Source organism: Ptychodera flava, chromosome 18 (genome assembly GCF_041260155.1).
Source record: "Ptychodera flava strain L36383 chromosome 18, AS_Pfla_20210202, whole genome shotgun sequence".
NCBI classification, from domain to species: Eukaryota; Metazoa; Hemichordata; class Enteropneusta; family Ptychoderidae; genus Ptychodera; species Ptychodera flava.
The window spans coordinates 11280615-11306615 of NC_091945.1; the positions used below are offsets into that span (position 1 = coordinate 11280615).

General features: G+C 37.0%; 2 protein-coding genes across 3 annotated transcripts in view; both read left to right on the forward strand.

Moving 5' to 3' along the window:
* The first annotated feature begins 125 nt into the window (after positions 1-125).
* On the forward strand, positions 126-9613 carry LOC139116830 (isochorismatase domain-containing protein 1-like). The gene is made up of 5 exons (XM_070679526.1): positions 126-284; positions 2029-2076; positions 3435-3602; positions 7091-7207; positions 8957-9613. The coding sequence occupies exons 1-5, from the start codon at positions 135-137 to the stop codon at positions 9101-9103; spliced, it is 630 nt and encodes a 209-aa protein (XP_070535627.1). The 5' UTR covers positions 126-134; the 3' UTR covers positions 9104-9613.
* A 6729-nt stretch (positions 9614-16342) lies between these two features.
* LOC139116831 (carnitine O-palmitoyltransferase 1, liver isoform-like) overlaps positions 16343-26001 on the forward strand; it is a 41213-nt gene continuing 31554 nt past the window's right edge. For both annotated transcript variants that reach the window (XM_070679527.1, XM_070679528.1), the window contains exon 1: positions 16343-16561. In XM_070679527.1, the coding sequence (XP_070535628.1) occupies positions 16437-16561 (125 nt within the window). In that variant the 5' untranslated portion in view covers positions 16343-16436. The remainder of the gene's footprint in view (positions 16562-26001) is intronic.

A 26001-nucleotide genomic window follows, 5' to 3' on the forward strand; every position in this document is an offset into this window, starting at 1 on the left:
AAGATGAGCGTCATTAAAGCGTGAAAAACATGTGCATGAATATCAGGTCGATAAAAAAGTGTCTAGGATTTCTGCCGCCGGCTTATTTTCGACGACGACGCTTTTCGTGTCTTTCATACAAAACAAGTATACCCATGATTCATTGCAATACCAAGATGGCAGCGTCCAAAACACTCGGAAACCTCGACACCAAATCAACTGCGTTTTTCTTGTGTGACATGCAAGAGAAGTTTCGCCCCCACATAAAGTACTTCGCGGACATCCTCACTGTTACACAAAGGCTGGTCAGTTCTCTTTTTTTCTCCCCTTGCATGTACTGATATGATTTCAGTTTGTCATGGAGGCGTGGCACACAGTCACATGTACACTTCCAACAGTCAACACCAATGTGCGACCGTGCATAGGCGCCAAATCAACAAGTCCTTGGAGTGTTCAGTAGGTTTTCTGGTCTGCAAACTAATCGCATTAAATAACTGCCCTTGATATACCACTAAAGAGGCATGCCATCCTTTGAACACTGTAGTCCTGGACAAAATCCAAACACGGATCCAAAGTGCGCAGCTTATTTTGTTTACAAAAGGTGCGATTAAGTATCAAAGTCCAAACCTTGCTGGATTGATAATCACTTTTTTTGTCGTTGCTGAACCAGCACCCTGCCTGTTTGAGGTTCTACGCATTTAGGCTCGAATACTTTTACTATCTTCAGATGCTCTTGGCTTAGTGGCCCTCTATTAAAGTTATGAAATACACATTCAAATTATTAATATATATGGGTAAATCCTCCAGTAAGGAGTGTGTTCTCAGTGGACTCAAGACTGTGAGTGTACGCTGTGTAATGCACATATATTGCATGTCTGGGCGAAAATACTTCCCTTCATAATCATCAATCAGAAAGAATTTCAAGAGAGCCTGGATAAGAAAATATTTAAAAACAAGTTTTTCAGCCGACAGAGTGAGATTCTTAACAACATTGTATGGTCCATTGTGTGCTGATATTTGCCCCATTTCTTAACATGGGTATTGAATTCCTATTAGCAATTCAGTATCCAATGATTTTGTAGGTTTTTGAAAAACTGCTGTAAAGTCTACAAATAAATGCTCTTCGTTTTTCACATCTCGGAACATCGATGAATTTATCGCTGCAAGTATAGGGAGAAACTTTAGTGAAGTATTGCTATTAAATGATCAGTATCTTCAGCCCAGCTTGTATGTGACCTTACATGAACTGCAAATGACATGAACACATAATCTTCTCGCATGGATAGCGAATGAAAGTCATTACATACTGATCTCATTCTGAATGTTTGTAACTTCACATTAGATTACCTATTCTTACCTGTACACATGTATGTGTTCCAGACTCTCGATAAGCCAGCCTTCCCCTTTTTACATGTATAGTATTTTATTTTTAGATCTTTGTTTCACCAAATGACCACATACCCATGTTGATCTGCACAATGTGAAATGTAGGGGAGTGCTGTTTGCAAAATGACCACCAATAAGCCTTGACCACCAATGAGCCTTGACAGCAATTTTGTTCCTACATAGAGAAATATGACACAGAAAAAACACTTCACTGAATTATTATACTTGATTTATTATGAGTGCCTGTGGAGACCATACTCATGAAGAATTTTGCTGACCACTTACTCAAAATCAATGAACAAAAGACTTTGCTTGCATTCAGACAATGACAAGAGTTTTATCAACATGGTATATTATTACATGAATGTGTGGATTTTTCAGAGGAGCAGCAGATGGCTATTTGCTGAAGGACATATATTAACTACCCGAGGAGTAGGACCTTAAATATAGACCATGTTATTTGACAATAATATTGTTACTAAATTCCTCTTGATGGACAAAGTTATCTGTTATTCAGCAAATATTGTCCAAACTGAAGTGTCTTCACAGAAAAAAAGTGTAAAAGACAATTCAATCAAATAAAACTATAATTGTGATAAATACAGTATTGTCAAAGAAAGTGATATTAATATTAATTCAATATGTATTGTTTTCTTTTAACAGGTAGAAGCAGCCAAAATCCTGAAAATACCTGTGATTGTTACAGAACAGGTGAGTGTATATAAGATAAGTGGTTAAAGATCCAATAGCTGTAACCATTGATGTATTTTCCATTGTTAAGTTTTTAAACTACATTTTTGTTTCAAAATCATGTTGAAATACAATGTCCAACTTTTGTATTTGTGTGTGTGTGTGTGTGTGTGTGTGTGTGTGTGTGTGTGTGTGTGTGTGTGATATTCAGTGTTTAGCTGTGATTGTTGACAACTGAATTTCAGACTGGATTAGAATTCATTTGTTAACAATAAAATTGCATACCATTAGAAATCCATTATGTTATGAAGGATAATACTGGGTATTTCAATGTATATTTGACAGAGAAGATGAACTAGCAACTTCTATTCCTTTAAACCTTTTCCAGCCAGACAATATCACCTCCCCATCTGCCAAGTCAGTAAAAAGTGGTATTGAGTGAAAACCATATGTATTTTTACCCACTAGGCTGTAGTCTGTAATAATCATATTCACAGTATCTATGTTTTCAGAGACTTTCTAATGTTCAATTTCTTCTTAAAATGCAACATATGAGATGTGTGATGCTTCACCGGTGTTCGCCAATTTGACTTGATTTGACATGTGAACTTGGCAGGATAAGGGTTAACAATGTGTGCTGTACCATCCATTAGTTGGCCCTCAACATTTTGCAGAAACAGTGGTTGTTTTGGCTTTGCTGCCGCAAGTTTAATCAAAATTGTTACTATTTGTTGTAACAACAAGAGTCAAATATTCCAGTGCATCATTCTGATAGGACAACTTCATGCGTGCCATGTTAACCCGTTGAGCGCCAAAGTCAATTTTTACCACCTTTATACAATGTAACTCACACAACATTCTTCAGAATTTTTCAAAATTTTTGATCCAGAACTGCAGCCAATGAAAAGTATTGTCCATTTGATCCAAAATTGTCAAAAAAACTACACAAAATTCATAACAATTGGTAAACTTGTGCTTAAAAATTTTGGTGGGAAATTGTTTGCTGCAGCGGAGTATCTGCCAGTGGTATAGCTCAGATTTGGAGACACCCTAGGAGCTAACTTAATTGGTTACCATGAACTTGGAAAACTGACACATTTCAGTAATAATAACATCCATTGTGCTCTGTTTCATACAGATTTTAATGGCTCACATTCACACAGTTGAGGGTCTGCTGTGTCGTACATTGACATATGTGCAGCATCAACATCATCCCTGCCATCACTACCACCAAGACTACTAATGCTGGTACCACTACTTATATCACTGTTGCAGGGACCACAAATACTGTTACCACCGGCACAATGCATTGTATTGCCAATCACCATTGTAACATCATGTATTGATACATCTTTTTGTTATCAACTGATTTTTTTCAGTATCCCACAGGACTCGGTCCAACAGTGAAAGAACTCAGTAAAGATTTTGACCCAGATTTTGTGAAAGGACCATTTCCAAAAACCAAATTCTCAATGTTTGTACCAGATGTGGAGAAAGCCATGAAGGAGATTGATAATCCTAAATCTGTAATCCTGTTTGGAATTGAAGTAAGTTTTTTCTTTTCATTCTTGGAGATACTGATTATAGATATGTGACTTTTGCAAAACATATTTGACTCGTTTAACTGTAAATGCATTGGTAATCTTACATGTATGTGTGATTCATGTTGGCTCTCTAATAGAATAATTTCATATTTTTGTACAATTTCACTGATTCCCAGTTTTTAATTCAATATTCCAAAAGTCAGCTTTCATCTGTTGTTGGATGTTACACTGTTATTTTGACTGTCTCAAGTTCAAGATGAAATATTTTCATTGGTGCATCACTTTGCTTTCCAGAAAATTTGATCCGCAACTTTTACTAACTAGATGCAAAAAAGACATTTTCATTACCCATAAACGTGTTGTATAAGTAGTTAGACAGTATAGTTGTCAATGGCATAACAGTGTTCCTACATTTCACAACAGTCCAAAATATTTTTTGAGTCTGCAGCTAATGGCCAGTTACAAATACACTATATGCGGTATATATTTCTGATATGAAACTTCATTCCGGAAGAAAACAAAGAGCCTTGAAATAAACGAATGGAAACAGTAGTAATTGTGTCAAATGTTTATTCCTGAGATAAAAGTGTCCACAATAATCCAAGACAATCAAAATTAGTAACTTGGACATTGCATTTGGAATAAGCATATCAGTAACTATCTTAAAAGGAAAGAGTTAGGAAAAAAGTAATACTTCATATTGATAGAAATCAATCCGCTTTTGAAAAACTCAAAACTAAGGAAAAGTAGCTACTCACCACCAGTTATCACAAATAAATTCTATAAAATTTGAAAACATTTTCACAAAAGTATTGAAGAATAATAATTTATATTGTTGTTAGTGAATAGGTGTTGAATGTATACACTTCAATGTCATTTTGTGGTGAAAAATGTTGGTACAAGAACTTTACTCATAGAAATGTTAGGAAAAGTTGGAATTGCCACTAGAGGGCGCCATGTCAAAAATATGGTATTGTGTATTGCTCAAATATTTTTTCTTTCTCTCCTTTCAAGTTAAGGGGCTACTTTTTCAGATCAACACCTTGTCCTTTTATTTGTTCATTGAACATATTCACCACTGTGTAGATTTGAATTCATTTGATATCGATGTTAGAATAAATTTATTTTTCAAAAAAAGTATTGCTTGTGTAGGGCTTATGCGGAACATCATGAAAGTGTCTAGCCAGTTCTTTGGCTGAAGCCACTATTATTATTGAATTACTCCCAAACATCCAATCAGGTTGAGGATAGCCATAGTTTCGGACTTCCTAAGTTGATGTAAGTAATGACAACACACCAATCAGATTTTACCTTCCAAACTGCTACACATTGCTCGCAGTAGCAGCTGTTTTCAAAGACAAGAGAGTCAGTGAAGGAGGTTATGGCACAGTGGGTCAAATTTAGTATCTTTTGACATTATAAAGAAAGTACTCTTAAAAAGATATTTATATCATCCTTTAGAATTTAAATAAAAGGTCAGTTGTCAAAAATTTTCTCTGGCCCTTCATATAGGTGAAACACCAAATAGATTGTTTGAAGTTTAAACTGAAGATGAGTTCACGAACAACAAAGATTTGAAAACAAAATCTTGCCAGTGATTGAGCATCATGCATGTGCATATGACACAACTCTTGCACCAGCGTTGGAAACTACCGCCCGTCCTCCCGTCCGAGACGGGTAACTTTTCAGTCGGACGGGAAGAAAATTGTACTTCCACGTCCGTGTGTCGGGCTCTCGATAGTAGCCCATACGGCATACCCAGTAATCTCATCGATCAGCTGCTTCTAGATGTTGTGTAAAATAAACGAAATGTAGTATACCAATACGTCTGACTTCGACGCGCTTATGCTACTGAAACTGTGCAACTGTGTGACGCCGGAACGCAATGCAAGCGAGACATGTAAACACGGGTAAACAGGAAGTCGCTCATACTAGTAAATCTCACACTAAGTGAGATTTGCGCGATATCAGCCAGTGCTATAAATATAAAGATATAAAGGAAAGATATAAAGGATATAAAGGAAAATGAGGGCAACTCCACACATCGGCTCTACCAAGATTGTTTAGTATTACGATATGGTAAATAAAAGGATCATTGCATTTATTTTGTGTGGAATACATGGTGAGACACCGGTGAATCGATAGTGCTTTGACCCTAGTCATGTGATTTGGGTCCCTGGTAAACCGGTTTGTTGATTGAGTGATTCGTCTTAACGGTGTTTCGGAACCAAAAATGGGGTTCCTTCATCAGTCGCTCTCTTGTTTTGTATCCCATCCGCTTGGTTGTGTGATGAAGTCATCTTCGTCCTCGAGGAGGAGAAGCCAGATTCGTTATTGAGAGAGTTAGCCACTATTGACTGACTCTATAGTGAGCGATCCGGTGTGTGGTGTCATATTATAATTAACATCACCCAGCATCGACCGAAGTTTCTGGACGCTTACATGTATAAGGATTTTTGTTTTAGGGCATATTTTGAGCATTGCTAGTGCTTGTTATGTTAACAGTAAATGTTGTACTAATCTGTCAACGATAAGTTTGTTTCAGGCATTTATCCGAACTTTTAGTTTTGTGTCAATTTTTCGTGGACTTTGTTATAGATTACGGGTCGATATTGGTGCCTGCTTTCCGGTGTTTGAAAAGCATGTTGTGAAGGGCTGCTTCGAGAAATAAATCTTGTTTCTCTGTGTTTAGCCATTCCCAGGTTTCATTGTTTCGTTAACAATATTTGCTGTAAACGGCCTTTGAAATCGGTTTGGTCTGAGGAGCGGATTGGTTTATTTAATTGATGCCGCCAACTTTGATTACTTATATGGCAGCTCTCACAGTTTTTGATTTCTTTGCCAGATGATGTTTTCTGTATTGCTCAGCAATCTTTTCAGTTTGGTTGATTGTAGTACCAATTCGATGACAGATTGCATCTTGGTTTTATACGATAAAGTGACATAAAATGGAGACAAATTAAAAAAAATTGTTTCCCCGTTGTTAAAACTGCTATCGTGAAACCTTTTAATTGTTTGAGCGATATGGGCAAAGTGTGTTTGAATTAACTAATAATTAATCAGAGTGTTATAAGCATTGTTATTGCAGAAATTTTGTATTCAAGTCCGGATTAGAATTCATTTCAAACAGTGGAATTCAGAACAGTTTGTTTGTAAGATCACAGTTAATACTCATGTTGAAAATAAAGTTGTTTACAGTTTGAAGTACATAATGGTTTTGTGTTTTTTGAATGAATGGATTTGTCCAAAAATTCAGGACAGGCAACTTTCTGGCAGGACAGGCAAGTTTTGAAAGTTACCAGTCCTGATGTCTGGCAAATATTCTGGCCAGTTTCCAACACTGCTTGCACATAGTTGATCCAAATTTTACAATGATAATCAGAATAGAGATAAGACCTGGGTTATAAAACTGTTAACTTTGTTATTAAAGTAGTCTTGTATTGATGAACGGATTGGTCATAATCAATCTTTGTTTTTCCTTGTGTTGTTAGGCCCATGTGTGCATTCAACAAACTACCTTAGACTTACTATCAAGGGGTATTGACGTTCACGTTGTTGCTGATGCTTGCTCATCAAGGAGTCAAATGGACAGACAGTTTGCCTACCAAGTGAGTATAATCATGTATGCCCTCTGTTTTAAGAGTTGCTTCTCCTTTCTTATGTCAAGTGTATGATGTTGTTTCGCAAGAATGAAGTTTATATCTTGAGTCCGTGTATATTGAATGATTGATTGGTGTGGTTAACGCAACTTCTGTGTTAAGGGGGAGGGGGTTTAGCTGTATTTTGATTACTGTTTGAGCTGTATCTGTGAATTTAGCCATTCAAGAAGTCGTACCATATGTTTTCATATCGCAACATCTCGCTACATGTTTTTATGTATCACAAAATATCGCTATAATGTTTGGCGCGTACCAGGCCTGTGTGGCACCGGCACTACACCAGCATTCTTTTGACATGCATGTGGTTTGGTGCACGAGTAAACTAACGCAACAATCATTTTGGATACACTGTTTCATTTCATTCTATTGGTTGTGTCACTGTTGTGTTGACACTGAACAAAGATTGATTTAGAGGGGGTATGTGGGGGAGGGGGATTAGCAGCGTATGTGTTATTTCATAGCGACGTAATTACGGATTGTTGGTATGCTGACAGTGATAACGAATGAGGCTTGGTTGGATTTTTGCACTTCCAAACTTTCGTTTGGGGGAGTGGGGTTGAGACCAAACACAATTAGTTGTGTCTATCATGCAAGTGTTTTAATTATTCATGGCCCCTTATTCTGCTAGGCTAGTTGATTGGCCAGTAAAGTGACATCCAATGAGCTTATTTCAAGAAATTGTACCCAGTGACAAAAATGTTTTTGTGTGTGAATAGTATTGCAAGTTGGAGGATAAAGTTTAAGCTGAATACAATTGCCCTCCCCATTCAGTGTCAAGTTAATTAATTTCAAATTTGCATATTTAATGAGCTTTCCTAATTAGTTTGATATGTGCAGAAATACAGCATCAAATTTGATGAAACTTGGTACAAATTTTGATCTCACAGTGCTGTTATAGAACGCAATTGCTAATTTGCTAACTTGCATGAATTTTGGGGTGAATGTCTGGAAGTACTGCATCAAATTTCATGAAACATGGTACAGGTGATAATCTGTCACTGTTATAATAGGATGAAAAAATGTACAGCATCATCTTGTCGATTAATTACCAATTGACTTATTTTACGACCTTTTGTACTTAGGGTGGCAGCCCAGATTTCACCAGTTTTCACCACGATTGTATGGACCAACCCCATTGTTTTCTGTAGTAAAGTCAGGCCTCTATACAGGGAAAGAATGTTTGTAATTAGAGATCTATATCCTAAGTGACTGCTCTAAATCTGATGAAACTTGCCGCATATGTTGATCATACAATGTCTCAAGAAAGACATTTAGCAGTATCAACAGCTAATTATAGTAAGTCTCTTCTGTACTGAACATGGGCATTTTTTGCTTATATCAGGCCTTCTGACTTTTTATGTCAAGACCCATTACTCAGACATGCCTGGCCCAGTTTCTGCTAGAGAAGTTGGATTTTGCCCTTTCAAGAGCCAGTGCATGACATACTTAATTCTATTAACTTAGGAAAAGGACATTAACCTCTGCCATCCATGCCAATGTCTACTTGATTACAGTCCAATCCAGTATGGGCATCAGTCACAGACTGGTCTTTGGCACCATCATTTCTTTTTCATGCGCATCATATTGACTTCAATTTAGTTACCCTTCCACAGACAAATTCCCAATTTCAAGTGGGGACTATGTCATTGTCAATGACTTGTTTGTGTTTCAATCAGTATTTTACTTTGTACTTTACAGAGACTGAGGCAAGCTGGTGCCATCATTACGACCAGCGAATCGGTGCTACTCCAACTCTTGGGGGATAAAGACCACAAGGATTTCAAACAAGTTCAAGGCCTGATCAAAGTTAGTGCCCCCACCTCAGGACTTGTTTCTGAGTTGTAAAAGTTGAATGTGAAGCTTTGCTCAATAGAACTGCGGACAGTCTGGTTTGCTCGCTCAAAAGATAGATTTCAATCAGAAAATACTGTGTTGCTGAGGGGATTTTTTCAGTTTTATTAGTTTTATGACTGCTGGATAGTAATTTATTTGAATTTTCATAACAATATGGTACTATTGTCTAAGTATTCCTACGGAGTTTTTCTCCAGCGTTTGATTGACCCAAAGCAATCAAACACATTTTTTGAAGCAGTAATTTGCAAACAGGAGTGAAATTTATTACCACACAGTGAATATTATGAAACAACAACAACAACATTTGAAATGCCATTATTTTGTAGAAAACCTGCTTGAAGTAAACTTTAGGTGTGAATTTTTATTGCTTCGGTTATGTTATCCATTTTTCATCAATTATGTAATTTCATCTGCCGGCAGTATCTGCCACCATAGCTGTATGACATTTAAAACAACAAGAAAGAATACATAAAAATAAAAGAAAAACTTTGTACATTGCAATCATTGTTTGTCTTCGTAATTATTTCTTGATTCTTGGAATCATGGGTAGTCATTACATCATAGGTACTCTTAGTCTTTGCATTGTGGGTATATTTTGCATCATGGCATTGTGGGTATACTTTGCATCATGAGATGGGTATTCTTATCACTGTTCTGTGTCTCAAAGTCTGAAATGCACCTTTTATTTACACTGCTTGTCCAATCATCAGTGCATGTGATCTCATTTCATTTTAATCATATTGCTGCACAGCTTGGTAAAATTCCATGAACTTCAATCATTACAATAAGGTAAAGCCATTGTTAATACTATTGTCTTCCACTTTGTTTATTTGTACCTATTTTAGTCTCATAATTATATTACACCTTGTAAAATTTCTAGAATCTAACATATTTTATAAACAAAGATCCTGAAAAAATGTATTGATCAAATGGAATAGCAAATAGAACATCTTGGAATATATCTCTCTCCATTGAAAATATGGTTTTCAAATCACTACTGAAACACCAGTTCTTCGACAAATGGTCTTCTTTCTCAGAAACCACTCTAATATACACATACCCATGATTGTATTGAATGATGGTTCAGTATTTTTGTCAAACAAAATGTCGATTGCTCCGGTTTTGCTATTTTGTAAAAAAATGGAAAATTCAAGTTAAAAAATGTTCTGTGCAATTCATCACCAGTTTTTCCACAGTGTATGGTTCAATGAAGAGAACTTTTATTAATAATGTAAGACTTCAGATTATTTCATATAAAAAAACAAAATTCCAAATCAGTTTCAAGATGTAGCTCAACTAGTATGAATTTCTTTTCAAACTATGCAAGATTTGTGCAGACAGTAAACTTCCATTTTGCATTCTGAAAGGTACGTGTGTCTGGAACTTTTGATGATTTTTCACTATTTTTGTTTTTGATTTCAACTACAGTTTCTTGTTCTACTCCCCAAAGCATGTTGAGATACACAGAAAGCAGCTTGTCAACTCAGCCTGTACATGTGTAACTGCATTTTTGACAAGTGAATTTAGTTCTTGACTAGAATTCAAATACAAATAATAACGGTACATTTTACAGGTATAGATGCCGCGTAGACAATTAAATAGTGGATGTTCCAGCAGGCTTTGGGGACTAGGATAAGAACTTGCAATTCACACACAAAACAAAAATTGTGGAAAAAAACTGTCAAAAGTTACAGCTACTTTAAATATTAGAACTCAGGTCTTTTGGGATGTTCATGTTCATGTTCACTATACTCCAAACCAGAGCCATGGTCCCCCGTGGTTCTTAACCCTTTGAGTGCTGTGATTTTTCCTATCAAAATTTTGTGCATTGGTTTTCCAATTTTTTTGAATTTTTTGATGAAATTTTAGACCAAATGGACATGACTTTTTATTGGCTACATTTTTTGATCAAAATTTTTTGGAAAATCCAATAAAAATTGACGTGGAACTGAAAAAATTGTCTGCATTATACTTTTGGATGAAAGACCAAATGGACATGACTTTATGTTGGCTACAGCTTTTGATCAAAATTTTTGGGAAAATCAGATAAAAATTGCCTGGAACTGAAAAAAATTATCTGCATTATATTTGATAGAGGCGACAAAAATTGGCTTTGGCACTCAAAGGGTTACGCTGATACACAAGTTCCCTTTGAAATGTCAATTAAGTTTACAACCGGCAAAACAAATGTTACCGTAGTTGCCAAACCATGTTCTTCAACTTTAATGACAACACTGCTTTAGCCATAATACACACATTTGGTTGCAAGCTATAAAATAAATATATTTAGTGGCAAGCAAATTTCATTATTAAATTTTGCACTTGGATCAAACTCGACACCTGCCAATGATGGTCGCTACATCATAAAAGACACTGGCCGTGCAAATAGTTCTGGCAAGGAGCCATATTTGAGGTCAGGAAAGATAATTCTCGTTTTTGAAAAAGAAGCCAGTATAAGTAATGCTCTGTAGATAAAAACTTAATGATGTTTTTTTGTCATTTCAAATGAGGTAGAAAAGAAAGAAATTTATTTATGATGGTCACAATTACTTTTCATTGTGGTAAGCATTCCTAGCAACCCACAACTAATGTAGTGTCAATAAGACTGACTATACACATTCTTTTATTTCTTTGAAATCCCATCTGTACAAGTCAGAGTGATATGATCAAAATCTCAAAGAAAATTCCATTCACAAAGAAATGATATACCGGTAAAAATTGTTACGAGCAATTATCTAAAACAAAGGAATAAATGTAAGATTTGCAATTTCCTTGTCTATTTAAAGTTAGATGTTTTGTTGAAATGGTAATTTATTTTGTCAGTAAACATCTAGATAATGGCTTCTATGGTCATCTGGGCATTTCAAACATCAACAGTACGACTTCGTGAATTACTACATTCACATATACAGCTGGTGGTGTATTTGAAATAATTTTCAATAGTGGAGCGAATGAAAAACAATAAGCAACCAAGAAAATTGAAAAATCCATTTTGAAAGTTTTAATTTTAAAAATGGGTTCTTGGAAAAGTCAATAATCACATCACAATCATAATTTACAGCAAGAAATGTTTTCTTCATTATCGTATATCCATTTTGTCATTATTAGTCTCCACGGACACCGTCCAGGGAGACCAATAGGTTTGGTCATGTCCGTCTGTCCGTCCATCTGTCCGTCCGTCCGTCTATGCGTGCGTGCGTCCGTTCACGCAGATATCTCAGACATGCCCTGGTCAATTTCTTTCAAACTTTGCACAAGGATAGTTCCCTACCCCATACAGATGCACGTCGATTTGTTTCACAATGCAATCAAATTTGGCAGTGTTAGATGACTTTTTATCACAACTGGAAGTTGTGATATAGAGGTGGTTTCAACCGGTGTTTGATGTCGTCCATTTCCGTAAACGACAAAAAGTCAAAAACTGCTGAACAGACTGTGTTGATATTTGATACCGATACAGAGACTGGTTCCAAGGTTCCAATTCGGAAAAATGGAGCCAAACGGAGCGGCGGTTAGATAGTTTTGGGAAACTATCTAACCCCCCTTTTTAGACTAATTGATTTTAGGGGTCTTTCATATATGTAGTTTTGGAATGTACACCAATCCTGCATTGTGGACTGTTTTATGAGTTGTGGAACAGAAATGAGGTTTTGATGAATGTTAGAAATATGCAGGATGACTGATTCAAAGTGTAAGAGATTTCTATGCTCTTTTGGGCATCAAAAGCATTAAAAAGAACATATTTCGTAGTTTAGATTCTCACTTTTGAGATGACCCTAGGCATTTGTTAAGTAAACATCCTTGAGTCAATATACAGACTTTGACATTCCAGAGATTAAGTATCCACAACCTCACATGTTACAGTCTTTCACTACAATGGTATGGCCCAAACCCATTGTTATCAATGGAGAGTGTGGACCTGTCTACAGGAAATTGGGGTGAACAGGTTAGACAATGACGTTACAAGTTGTAGGTTAGTTATCAAGGTAGCACCAGCATAGAGTTCTGAGCATCTGTCCATGTGTTCTCACAGGAAATTACAGGGAAAAAAATTATTTGAGAAGTTTCTCTCCTTTAAATAGAAGTATATTACAATTTAAACCTGTCATGGATGGATTGCTCTCAAATGATCTGAAACACAGTTATTGCCCATTAGCAACAAATCTACAGCAAGATTTATGTAAAGTTCATGAACTTACACAAGGTATTAGACAAAAGATGACCATGACTTTGCTACTTTTCAACATTTATTTCAATCAGATTTCCCCAGCTTAGTGTATAATTTTGTAATCTTAATTACTGTCAACTTAGCTTTACTTACTTATTCTAACCTCATTATTCTTACACTAGTGTTATACCTTATAACCACAAAATTTCAAGAGATGCATATATGATTGTCACTTAACAAACATTTACAAATATGTCTTCTGCTATTTCTCCATATACATATACATGTCTCTTTTCTCATAAAAATGAGCTTAAAATCGCAATGTGAAAAATAGTCTTTCAGCTATATGTTGCTCATTGACTTCGTGGTCTGTCTAATTCACAGTGAGTGTGGTTGTTGATAAATGCCGATAATACTAGGCGGTCATTATGTCCAAGCGCCATTGGCGGCATTTTTTAACATAATGACCATAGGTCATTATCACATCTGGAAGTTGTGATATAGGGTTACCTTCAACCGGTGTCAGACAGACTCAGTGTCCATTTTCCGTAAACGACAAAAAGTCAAAAACCGCTGAACAGACTGCATTGATATTTGGTACAGATATTCAGACTGGTTCCAAGGTTCCGATTCCGAAAAATGGAGCCAAACGGAGCAGGGGTTAGATAGTTTTGGGAAATTTCTAACCCCCCTTTAACTAATTGATTTTAGGGGTCTTTCATATATGTAGTTTTGGAATGTACACCAATCCGCATTATGGACTATTTAATGAGTTGTGGAACAGAAATGAGGTTTTGATGAATGTTAGAAATATGCAGGATGGCTGATTCAAAGTATCAGAGATTTCATGCGCTTTTGGTAATAAAATTGATAAAAAACAACATATTTAATGTTTTAGATTTCTCACATTTGTTATGACCCTTAACATTACAGACTTGATGACATAACTAGCTGCTGGACCTGTTTACTGGCGCATTGATTTAAAGACAAAGATCGTTTTATTTGTGATAAGGACGTGTGATTTCGTAAAACATAGTCTATTAGCCTGGAAATGTGATTTTTGCGAATATTGCTTACCCCACTGACAAACAGTGTGGTTTGAAAATGGCTGGAATTCGCTACTTCGGGACTTTGTTTTGTGTGTGCATTTACTGACAAACTCCAAACCCGCAGCACCTACCCATTCAGTATTTCATGTACAGGTGTACCCAGAGATAGAGTAGTTTCACAATGTGCCAGTTGTGATCAAGTGCCATTGGCGCTATTTTTAGTTTACACCTCCATAGACTCCAATGTATAAGGCAGTTCACCGTAGACTCCCATGTATGAGGCCAAGAAAAATAAAAATTTAGTTTCTCATCGTATTCATATTGCAAAAAGGATGCAGTGACACAGTTTTTAGTCCCCATGGATGAAGTCTAGGGGGCTTATAGATTGGGTCATGTCCGTCCATTCGTCTATCCGTGAGTCCATCCCTTCACGCAGATATCTCAGATATTTTGACAAAATATCACGTGACTTTGGTGACCTTTGACCTCAAATATACATATTTGTCCATAACTCAGTAAGCACAAGTGCTACACCCTTCATATATGGTATGATGGGAGACCTTATGACGCCACATATTGTACATCATTAATTATGTGCATATCTAATTTTGAGCGAGCCAATAGAGCTAGAGGTCTGATTTTTGGTATATAGGGATAACTCAGCAATACAATGTTTTTGACAAAATGTTACGTGACCTCGGTGACCTTTGACCTGAAATATACATATTTGTCCATAACTCAGTAACCACAAGTGCTACACCCTTCATATTTGGTATGATGGGAGACCTTATGACGCCACATACTGTACCTCATTAATTATGTGCAAAGCTAATTCTGAGCAAGCCAATAGAGCTCTGATTTTTGGTATATAGGGATAACTATAGGATAGAAAGTTTTTGACCAAATACACGCTTTACCTCATTAATTATGCACACATCTAATTCTGGGAAAGCGAATAGAGCTAGAGCTGATTTTTGGCATATAGGGATTACTTAGCTATACAATTTTTTTTTCAAAATGTCACGTGACCTTGATGACCTTTGATCTTGATTTTACATATATATGCATAACTCAGTAACCACAAGTTCTATACCCTCCAATTTTGAAGGATATTAGACCTTAAGATGTCACATCTTGTACCTCATTTATTATGCACATATGTATTTCTTGGCTGGCCAATACAGCTAAAGGTCTGATCTTTTTTCCCGATTTAGAACCATAACTAAGACATGCCTCATGTGTTTCAAATTGAGAACAACGACATAGACCTATGTGCCCATAGATCTCAACATATACACTACAGTGATACTTCTTAATGACCACATTTCCTTGCCCCATCAAGACTAATACTCCTATTACAAGTGGGGACTATGTCATTGTCAATGACTTGTTTCTGTCAAACTTGACATATTGCTGATGTTTCGGTAGAATGAATGGAATAATTATTTGCATTATTCAAGTAACATGTCAACCATGTCATCACACCATTGTTTTGAAGACTTGCGAAGCATTTTTTCGAACACACCAACAGCTGGGAGCCATATTTTATTTTGTTCAATTCCATTCGGCGTGCAGTCCATAAGCATCACCTTAAAAACGGGCTAACAAGATTATTGATCACCATGGTATCACAATAGAATTAAAATTATGGTAGACCCAGCTCAAAACAAAACGTACTTTTACACAAAACAAATGCCAACAATTTTGGTAAAAAACTTCATCTGCAGAGGGAGGAAGTCAAATTTCACAGGCATGTTGACAGCATTTTATTTTAAGAAATAGGCAGTCACATGCACAACTATTACATTGTAACTGTGCAAAATAGGGGTATCAAAGTTCAGATAAGGTGTTGTTTTTTGTAAATAGATATGCCCAATAAAATAAATTCGGGTATGTGTTCTAGGTATATAAATCATGTGCATCATTCCTGATCGGCCCAGCCGCCAAGTTATGCTGCCACTCCCGTTTACTAATGGTTTCTTCCGGAACTGGCATAACCAGTGAAAACGAAGCGAGCCGCGGTCGGGCACAGTGTGAAAGTGTTGGCTGTGTATGGTGTATTCAGGACACCGGCGACGCATCGTAACAAGCATTGTTATACGGAGCCATGGCAGAAGCACGTTTTGCCGTCACAGAACCCCGAATCTATGATCTTGATGAAGGACGGGACTCTCGGAAAGACTTCATCAGGGAGACCAGAAAGGCGATCGTGAGGCGGTTTTTCCGTACAAGGTGAGTGGGTTTGGTGTGATCGCTGAAACCGGCTTCCCAGTTCAGATGATGGCGGCGTACATAATGCGTCAGCTGTACTGCCAACTCGACTAATTATTTCATCGGTCACCAAGCTCTTTTAGTGTAAGGGGCAAATATGAATGAAAAAATACGTGTAATGATGACATGTACCATGTTCTAGAAAGGAAGAAAAGTGGTAGAGGTTGGTGTTAGAGAATTTAATTAATTACTGTCGCGGATTTGTGAAAACTACACTGAATGCCGCAATCGATTAGAGATGACGGCATAAAATGGTTGTGGATGTGACCTTGTGTTGTTTAACCACCCGGCTTTCGTAAATAGCCGACTTGATCGATGACGTCCGTAGGTTTTTATAGTGTAAGCATACTACAGTAGAAGTATTTGCATATTTGGACAAATAAAAACAATACGGGCCCCTATATCATATCATTCATTTTCCAGTACGATCGACACACCAGCGCGAGGCCACTTTGTTCGTAGGGTAATACAGCTGATCTGATAAAAACATTGGCTGCCACATTCGGGATTGCGTCGGTCGCTTTGACGTATACTACTGTAAAACCGAGACAAAACAAAATTTACTTCTACGTAATCGATACTGCCGTTGAATCTCCATCCAAATAGATACTGTTTCAGATCAGATATTACGGGTATGGGTTCAACCAGGATTGGTGTCACCTGAGATCATGGAAGTGGAATCGAGACCTCCACGCTCAGATTCAGAATGCCAACTGCCGGTATTTAACCAAAACATTTACACCGGTAGTGAAGAATTGAAGCCCTGTGACATGTAAACAACTACAGAATCTGCGAAGTACAGCATACCGGTATCTGTCGCCCACACGTTATCTGTGTGCTTCACGTGGCTATGAGTAATTTGCCAGCCAACAAAGATATTATGTACACGCCGGTTGACCGGTTTCCGAAACAGGATGTTATGGTTCAACGTGTACACTCTTTTTGTTTACCTCATAGTATCACTACCGGGATACGTCAAATTGGGTGACCGATCATGATTTAGTAGTTTTGATGACGTCAAGAGCTTTTTATCACTGGTAGGTCAGTGATAATTCAAAATATCTACCATTTAGCTCAGATTCCTTATTTGTGTACCAACATTTTATGTATACTTATGTGTAATTATTATTTAGGCCAGAGAAAAAAAAAATCTTGTTCATCGGATTTTTTGGACCAAGTCCCTGGAGCGGCGAGCGAATTTTTTTTTTTTTTTTTTAGGCCGAAGGTAAACGCGGTCCTCTGGCATTTTTGCACAGATGCAGACAAGGCAAGATAATTGTTTCCCTTTTTACCAGAAATATCTCAGACAAGAAACACTGATACTGGTAACTGAATTCAATACTATATTTCCCAACAATAGCATAGGCCATTACATTCACAGTTAGTGTTTGCACAACATATTCTGAGTATTCTTGACCGCGGACATCCGGGAACTTGCGGTTTTTTACGTCATTTTTGCATCACACTGCCGTGAGAACAAAATATTGAAGTGTGAATTTTTCAACCTTTACACCAGTATTCAAAGTTTCAACATTATGTCAATGATAAACACTAAGTTCTGTCCTTTGTCACATAATTTCTGCATTGTTCACTGTCCTGTATAGTCAAATCCCAATTCACCTCACTCGCTAGCAATAGGTGAAAGTGACGTCACTCCGCGGTCAAGAATTTCAACATTCTCTCAGAATAAAACTGAAATGTACAGCAAATTACTGAAATCAAACAATTCAGTATTGTCCTTTAATATTTTCCAGGTGGGACCTAGCATCTGAGTTTTTTCATTTTACTTTGGCCCCATGTTTTGGCCTCTTTACCACTGTCTCTACACATTATACACGATGGTCTAACAACACTGTACTGTGATCGGAGTGAAGTTATATAGTCATCTTTCAGATCGTACTTTAACATCGACGCAACCATGTGTTTTGTCATTGCCGTAAATTTTATACTTTCGATGCAATTTTCATTCAATCGGACGCACCGTCCATCTGCTGTCACGATCTTGTTGAATAAATCGCCAAACGTAATATCAGGACAAACACTGAATAGCGTCTTTGGAACTAACTGTTGGCCATCACGTCAAATGTTGGCGATCAAATTAATACTCACGATGTGACATGTACTAACCTTTACAAAACGAGGAAATTTCTGGCCAAATCGACCCACTTTGCGTCGTGATTCGCCAAATTCAGACGTCACAACAACGTGTTGGCGGTCAACTACGTTGGAAGTCTCATTCAAAATCCCGTGCCCGCGAAAACCCGACAAAGTGTAGGGCGCCACCAGCGGCAGTACTAAAAATATTTGTAATGCGGAAGTAAGAATTTGCCGCGATCAAAAAAAAAAAAAATTTCCAAATACGCCAAAGTAGAAGCGGCGATTCCGATGAACAATTTATTTTTTCTTCCTGGCCTTATGTCAATTTGTTTGTTGGAAAGATTGCTGTATTTGGCTGTCCACAAGAGCTTGGCTGCCAAGTTCACTTCCACCTTTGCAGTGTGTGCCCGGGTTATGACTCAAATGTGCATGAAAATTTTAGATGCAGAAGAAATCATTACCGCTTATTTGGTACATTGTGCTCATATTATATCAAACAAAAATACACAATGGTCACCACTAGCACTCAGAGTCAGGTCTCTGCAGTCCGGATCCGGACCGCAACGAAAATAACGGTCTTTTTGGCCGAAATTCTGCTCTATTGGGGCAAAATCCATTCCCTGCCTACCTTTACCTCCTAACCGACCCCAGAAAAGATGTGATTAATTTCTCCAAACGTCCAAAACCGCTCGTTTTCTGAAACATAACATACTCGACCGTTTTTTCGTTACGGTCTGGATCTGGACGGCAGAGACCCCAGTAATCTCCATAGACCGTTGCAGGGCTGTGGTGGAGGCCGTATAACGCCGGGAACACACAGACCTGTACGCATGGCTAGATATTAAGTTGCCCGACTGTCCACCTATACCCTTTTTGTGCCTTTTCTAAAGTATTTGCATCACTGCGGTGCTATATCCCTCCCTGTACATGGGGTCAATTTCCAACAACCTCACTGTAAATGCAAGTGAATACCATTGACTTGAACAGCAATGTCTGACTTGCCCATAGCGTTTTATTTCGTTCCGGGTAAGTGTGTTATAATATTCACATCCAAAAGTGGTATAGTTACATAAATTAACAAATATGGTGATGAAAGCACTGACAATCCTAAGCATATGAGTTTGAGGTAGTGATACAACCCCTTTCACTTCTAAACTTGGGTGTAGTTGTTTGCACCTAGATACAAAGAAGTACAGAAATAAAAATGCCTGTTTCTGGTCTTTAGAATATTTTAATAATACTCCTGGTTAATTGAATTCAGCCATCCTGTAGTAAACATTGAGTCCAACCACACTATTGTGTGAGATCAAAGCTTGGAACGGTGACAATATTTAGGGGTGACGCATTTGAGAGGGTGAGATTGGCTTAAAAAAATAGGAAGCATTCAACCACATATTTTTATACCACTCTTGCACATACAGGAACATAACTTCACAGAGACATAATAATCTGAAAAAGTCTCACATCAGGATGTGTACCAGCGTAATACTGCTATTACACGCTCAGAGGATTGAAATAGGTGCAAAATGTGTGGGTAGAATATTTGAATGACTCGTTAATACAATTACTGTCAATTTAAAATTTAATCAATTCAAGTTCTGTAGAAAATACCAGCACTGCTTCAATTTGAAGGTTCTCTGCTGGATGGCCTTTGCATCAATAAGATCTTTGGACCTCCCTATTAGTTTTTGCAAAACAAATAAACCTGGATACGTAGAAATTTACAACCTGCAAGAATGTCGGTGTGAAGGACCCAGTACGTGATCAGATGTGCCATACTTCTCATTATTAAGGATGCAAGTGCATTTGTATAAGACTATTGGGGTTGTCAGTTCCATAGGGATTTCTCCCCTAGACTTGCAATAAAGCCTCCCCAATTTTTTTTACTTGAAAAAACTTAACAGCAACTCAGTCGAAAAGACATTGGCATATAGTTCAGTCAAAAGAAATTGAATTCGATAGAGTAGAAAAATTGTGCCATGAGTTTCAGATTAGCTTCAATCACAGGGTAAAGTAACCGTGCTTCAATCAAAATTTCTATCCTACACAGTAGGAAAATCCATTTCAGAAAAGAGCTGGCTCAGCATTTTGTAATTTTCAGCCTACTTTCACAGCTGATTAATCATCAAACTAGACAACTCGACCCTTTTAGTGTGCCATCAGTGTTGGATGAACTAGCTTTAGGGGTGTTTCAACAATTGATAGAAAGATCACAGAGGCATTTTCAACTGGATTGATTTTACATCCCATAAAAAGGCGGAATGCACCTGAGGGACAGATTTTAAGAAAGATGAAACCCATTATAACCTTTATACACAATGGTTGAGTCCAATCCTGTCGCTCTCATTGGTGAATGTTGACCACTACAAAGGGAAGTGGGGTGTAAAAGACTGAAATCCTACCAAATTTTTTGCTTTTTGAAAAATTTTTCTGGCATTTCATTATGAAAATTGTAAAGAAGATGTATAGCCTGATTAAGTTCACACTAATATCAACAACTATCTTGAATTTCAAAGATTTGTAAATTTTTAGAAAATTTGAGTCATTACAAAGAGAGTACAGCTTTTACTGTGTACGGTTAAAATTACAAATGTCTTGGTCACACAATCTGCAAAAAATTATAAAAATATTACCAGCAATAATTGCAGTGGTCTAGTTTATTATGATTTTACAATGAATATATCATATGCAAAAAAAATGTATTGTGGCTGCCTTTGTGGGAAAATGTTTTGGGTCAGTAAACTTTTTGGGAAACAAAACCTCTGTACAAAGAAGAATACTGAGGATCAATAAGAAGGTCAGACTGCGTGGGTTACTAAACTTTTGATGAGATTGTACCTGCTCATGACAACCGCATAAAGTTGCTATTTTTAATCCGTTACAGCATTGTGTCAGGGTTCACAACGTAAACAGTATACCTGTGCGTACCGTAACTTTACACTGATCTTACTTTTGTTTAAAAGGGAAGAATATTTTTAAAAAGGGAAATTAAATGAGATAGCGTAACTTCCACCGATGGAGAACTTTGTCAAAATTTAAAAAAAAATATTTTGATAGTGATGAAAAGTACTTTGATGGAAATTTCAAGTAGCTGAGTGTTGTTTACCAGATACTGATCCTCATCAACTAATGACATACAGTTGACGCTGTATCTTCCCTCTCATAGTTTCGTTTGAAAATGAAACCTTATTCATGAGATGTTTTTGAATTCACTTAAAGTAAACTTAAATAAACTATACTACAGCGTAGAAGATATGAATATATTTTGATATAAAAAATGTAAGCTGGATACAAGACAGTAGCTTTGTGTTGATTTAGTAAATCTTGGCTGACGTAATTAATGTCTTTGTTTTGTGTCCACTCAAACTCCATAAGATAGGCAGGTAAGGGGGTTGCAAAGGGCGTAGGCAGGTAAGGGGTTAAAAAGGACGTACCTTTTACCGCAAAACCAGTTTGCCCAGGTTTGACAGTCCTACCACACAATGAACAGTCACATTCCTGTACAGAATAAGTACAGTGGAACCTGTCTAAACTGAACCCTGTGTAAACTGGAAACCTTTCTAAACTGAACCCTTTTCCCAGTCTCATTCCAATAGAACTCTATGTTAAAGGGACCTCTAGAAATCAAATACCTCTCCAAGCTGAACAATTTTCTCAGTCCCTGAAGGGTTCACTTTAGACAGGTTTTACTGTACATGCTTTTACACTTCCAGAAGAATCAGTTTTATGCCACTACATTGTTCACTGAGCGGATACTATGACAACTCAAAAAGTATTTTGTTGTGATTTAAAAGTCATGGCTAGGTTTTGTTAGAGAATATCACCAATGTTGGAAAATTCTGCTAAAAAGTTGTCGTTTAATCCCCCAAATAGATGAAAGAAAAATTCAAAATGGCTGTCCGTTTTACGTTAGTCGGCAGTGGCAAGAGAGATGTATACGTGTTAGAGTAAAAGAAGGTATTTTTGAGGACATAGCAACAATATTTTGTATTTTCAGGCACCAGTACACCATTTCATATGCTCTTCCGCATTCGAAAAGTGAGCGCAGCAAAGTGCTGCACGCTCGCTGTTTTTTCTCCGGATGGCACCATGGCGGCAGTGTGAGAGGCCATAGAAACGTCACAGTGCACAAATGCGGCCTCAAACTCTTCGCACATGGAACCCAGGGCTACCTCCTATACAGCCCCTCCATCATTTGCACATACACATTCACCATACAACCGTGCAGTCCATCACAAAGAGCTACTACGCTATAGTAGTCACCATACAGTCCTTCTGTCCCGGAAGCTACGATGATGTAAGAAACCCTTCCATGCCTTTCAACTTCATGGACGGACTCTGGATTTTGCACTTCCTTCAATGCCCAAGTGTTATGTGGAGGAACTCTTAATCGAGTTCAAACTCAGTTCCTCCATCACACATAGAGGGACTGGTTTTATACCGTGACACGTGTATAGACATCACCACAACAGCTACAGAAATTATTAAAACCAAAGTTTCACCCAGTTCGTGAACATATTTTCAGAAGAAATAATCGGTTTTGGTGTGTGCAAGATTTTTGCAATTTATTTAAAAAAATTCAAAAAGATACTTGTTAAGGTCAACAGTTTGGTAATTCTGATAATATTTTCATCATTGCAACTTCATAGTACATGTTTTTCTTCTCGGTGTATGTTGCAAAACAAAATATAAGCCTTATGATGAGCAAAAGACATTGAGATCAACTGTGCAATGTTATTGTTGACAAATAAATTCCAGTATAAAAGTAGATGGAATTCAGGATCAGTCGTAAATGATGTCATTGGACATACACACAAGTACAGGGCTGTCTTGACGAGGTGAACACAAGGCATTTTAGTGGACATGACTTTTGGAGAACTTGAAGAACAAGGAATGACAAACAGAGCAAGAATTTTATCAAAATTTCAAAAAATTTATCAAAATTTCTAAACTTTGGTTTATAAATGCTCTCTCTGTAAGCACAGGAAAGTCAGGCTTTCAGCTAAAAGCCAGACTTTGATCTATTAATGTATTATTGACAGAGATTTGATCCACTGGGCTGTTTCTACTGATGATTGTTGCTAAGAACAGCGTAATTGCATGCTGCCATCTTCATTTACATGTATCGCTGCTCATTTGAAATCACATGTAATTTGTCAGTAACGGAGGACAAGGTATTCGGGTAGCTGATGACATCGCAATGCTGTGTTGTAATAATTACGGTACACTCCTATCTATTAGTACACATCATGTGACCAAAACAAAGATAAAACGAGTTTGTTTAACTTCCAATGACCCTTGCTGCTACCGAATTCCGACATAGTCTGAAATCAATATATACAAACCGTGTGAATTTTTGTCAGCTGTAAATACCTGACTTTTATCATTTCAAGATAAGATGAAAATGTTAAATTTCTGATAACCCCAAAGAGACACATAATTACTGGTACCATTTTAAAAACTTTGTGTGATGTAGCTACGCAGTAATGGTATTGTTGTTTGGTAACATATATGCAAATGAAAAGGTGAAGCAGTTTTAAAAATGACGCCATACAATTTTCTCAGAAATTGTGACTTTTAAAATCATACCATTACGCCTAGATGTGAATGTTGCCCAAATAGGGCAAGCATGTGGGGATAAATTGTGGTACTGGACCAATGTTCAACACATCTGTATAGCAGATGATATCCATAGTCATTTTAATGTTCATGCGTGTTTTGTGTTCCACACTTAAATTTATCATATATAGCCATGATATTTTGTCCTGGAATCCTAGGTTACAACATATTAATGACAATTTCTCAGCATGGTTGAACATTTCATATCAAATAATTGTTCACATTTTCTCCTCAGTCATACATGTACTATTAGCGAACGTTAATGCGCTAGGCTAATTACCGTACCGTCGTACGTGAATCTTAAAATGCAGTCAGCCCCGTTATCTTCTCTCTACTATCTACTCAATACTAATTTGTCATGCTAGCTCGAATTGTACATGCTCACTCACCATTAGGAACATTGTGTAGACACTATGTGTATGGGCAGATTACATCTGTGTTCGTACTAAAAATGTCAAATATCATTCTAAGTCAGTGAATTCAGGTCGGTCAAATATCGTCTGCAGAATGCAGACACAATTCAATGCTACGCTTCTTTCCCAATACATGTATTAGAATCAATGTCCATCAGCAAATTTTGTTCCCAACGGAATATTTGTAAGAAAAATATTTGATCCTGAAACTACATAGACTGAGGGGAAAGCATTCATAACCATTACAGGGGAAAAAAAGCATTGCTATTTTTGTGAATTTGTGTTATTTGATGAGTTCAAATACAGTGGTAGGTACCTTGAAACATCCCGAAAGATTGTATAGACAAAACATTCCCTAATTCACTCCTAAAGAAAGTGGAACGTGTCTTTGGGACAGATATTTAGACCAGAAATATTTTCATTACTTTTGCTCATCTGTACCTCTATCATAGATTTATCTTACACCAATGGAGTGAATGAAGTTTTCAGTGTCTTGTTTTGTGAAAATCATAAATTAATTTTTTTTCCCTCATAGAGTTAACACAGGGACGGCGGCCATTTTGAATTTCAAATGTTGGTGAATGTTCGATAATTTGTTTCTCCAGTTCCAAAATTGCATGGTGACCCCTTATTTTATATTTTTGATTTCGATAGTTGACAGTTTTAAAGTTTCTGCAGAAAAATTTAGGAAAAATCTTAAGTTTCCTTGGTTTGAAGTGCATATAACTACTTTTAAGATAGATAAATACAGAATTTCTGACATGGAATAGGCATTTATGCTGATGAGTGAGGTCATATATTCTGATGTCATATATTGCAGTTTGAGCAACATCATTTGAGTTTATATTTGATTGTAGGAGAAGAATGAAATTTTATATTTAGTTTATACCTAAAGTGCCAGAAAACAAAAACCAACTGTATTCCATTGGTAATATCAACACCATAGCCATGAGGAGAATTGAAACTCATACATGAAATGCCTTGATTAGAAATGTTGATATGTTGGACATCTGTATCATATCATACACATTTGAAATGGTCCTGTGATATGTCAAGAAAATTGAAATAGCTCCATAGACTTCTCAGTCTTGTTCCTGCACTTAGAAAAAAATTTGCATTATTTGTGCCTGTTTGTTGATTTGATGATCGGTATATGGCTTTATTCATTTTCTTTTCAATCACTCAAGGTTTATGGACAAGTAGGCATGAAATGTAGTCTTGTACAAAGTGCATCACATTGGGTTGGTATGTCATGGTGTGGTTGGCAAGTAC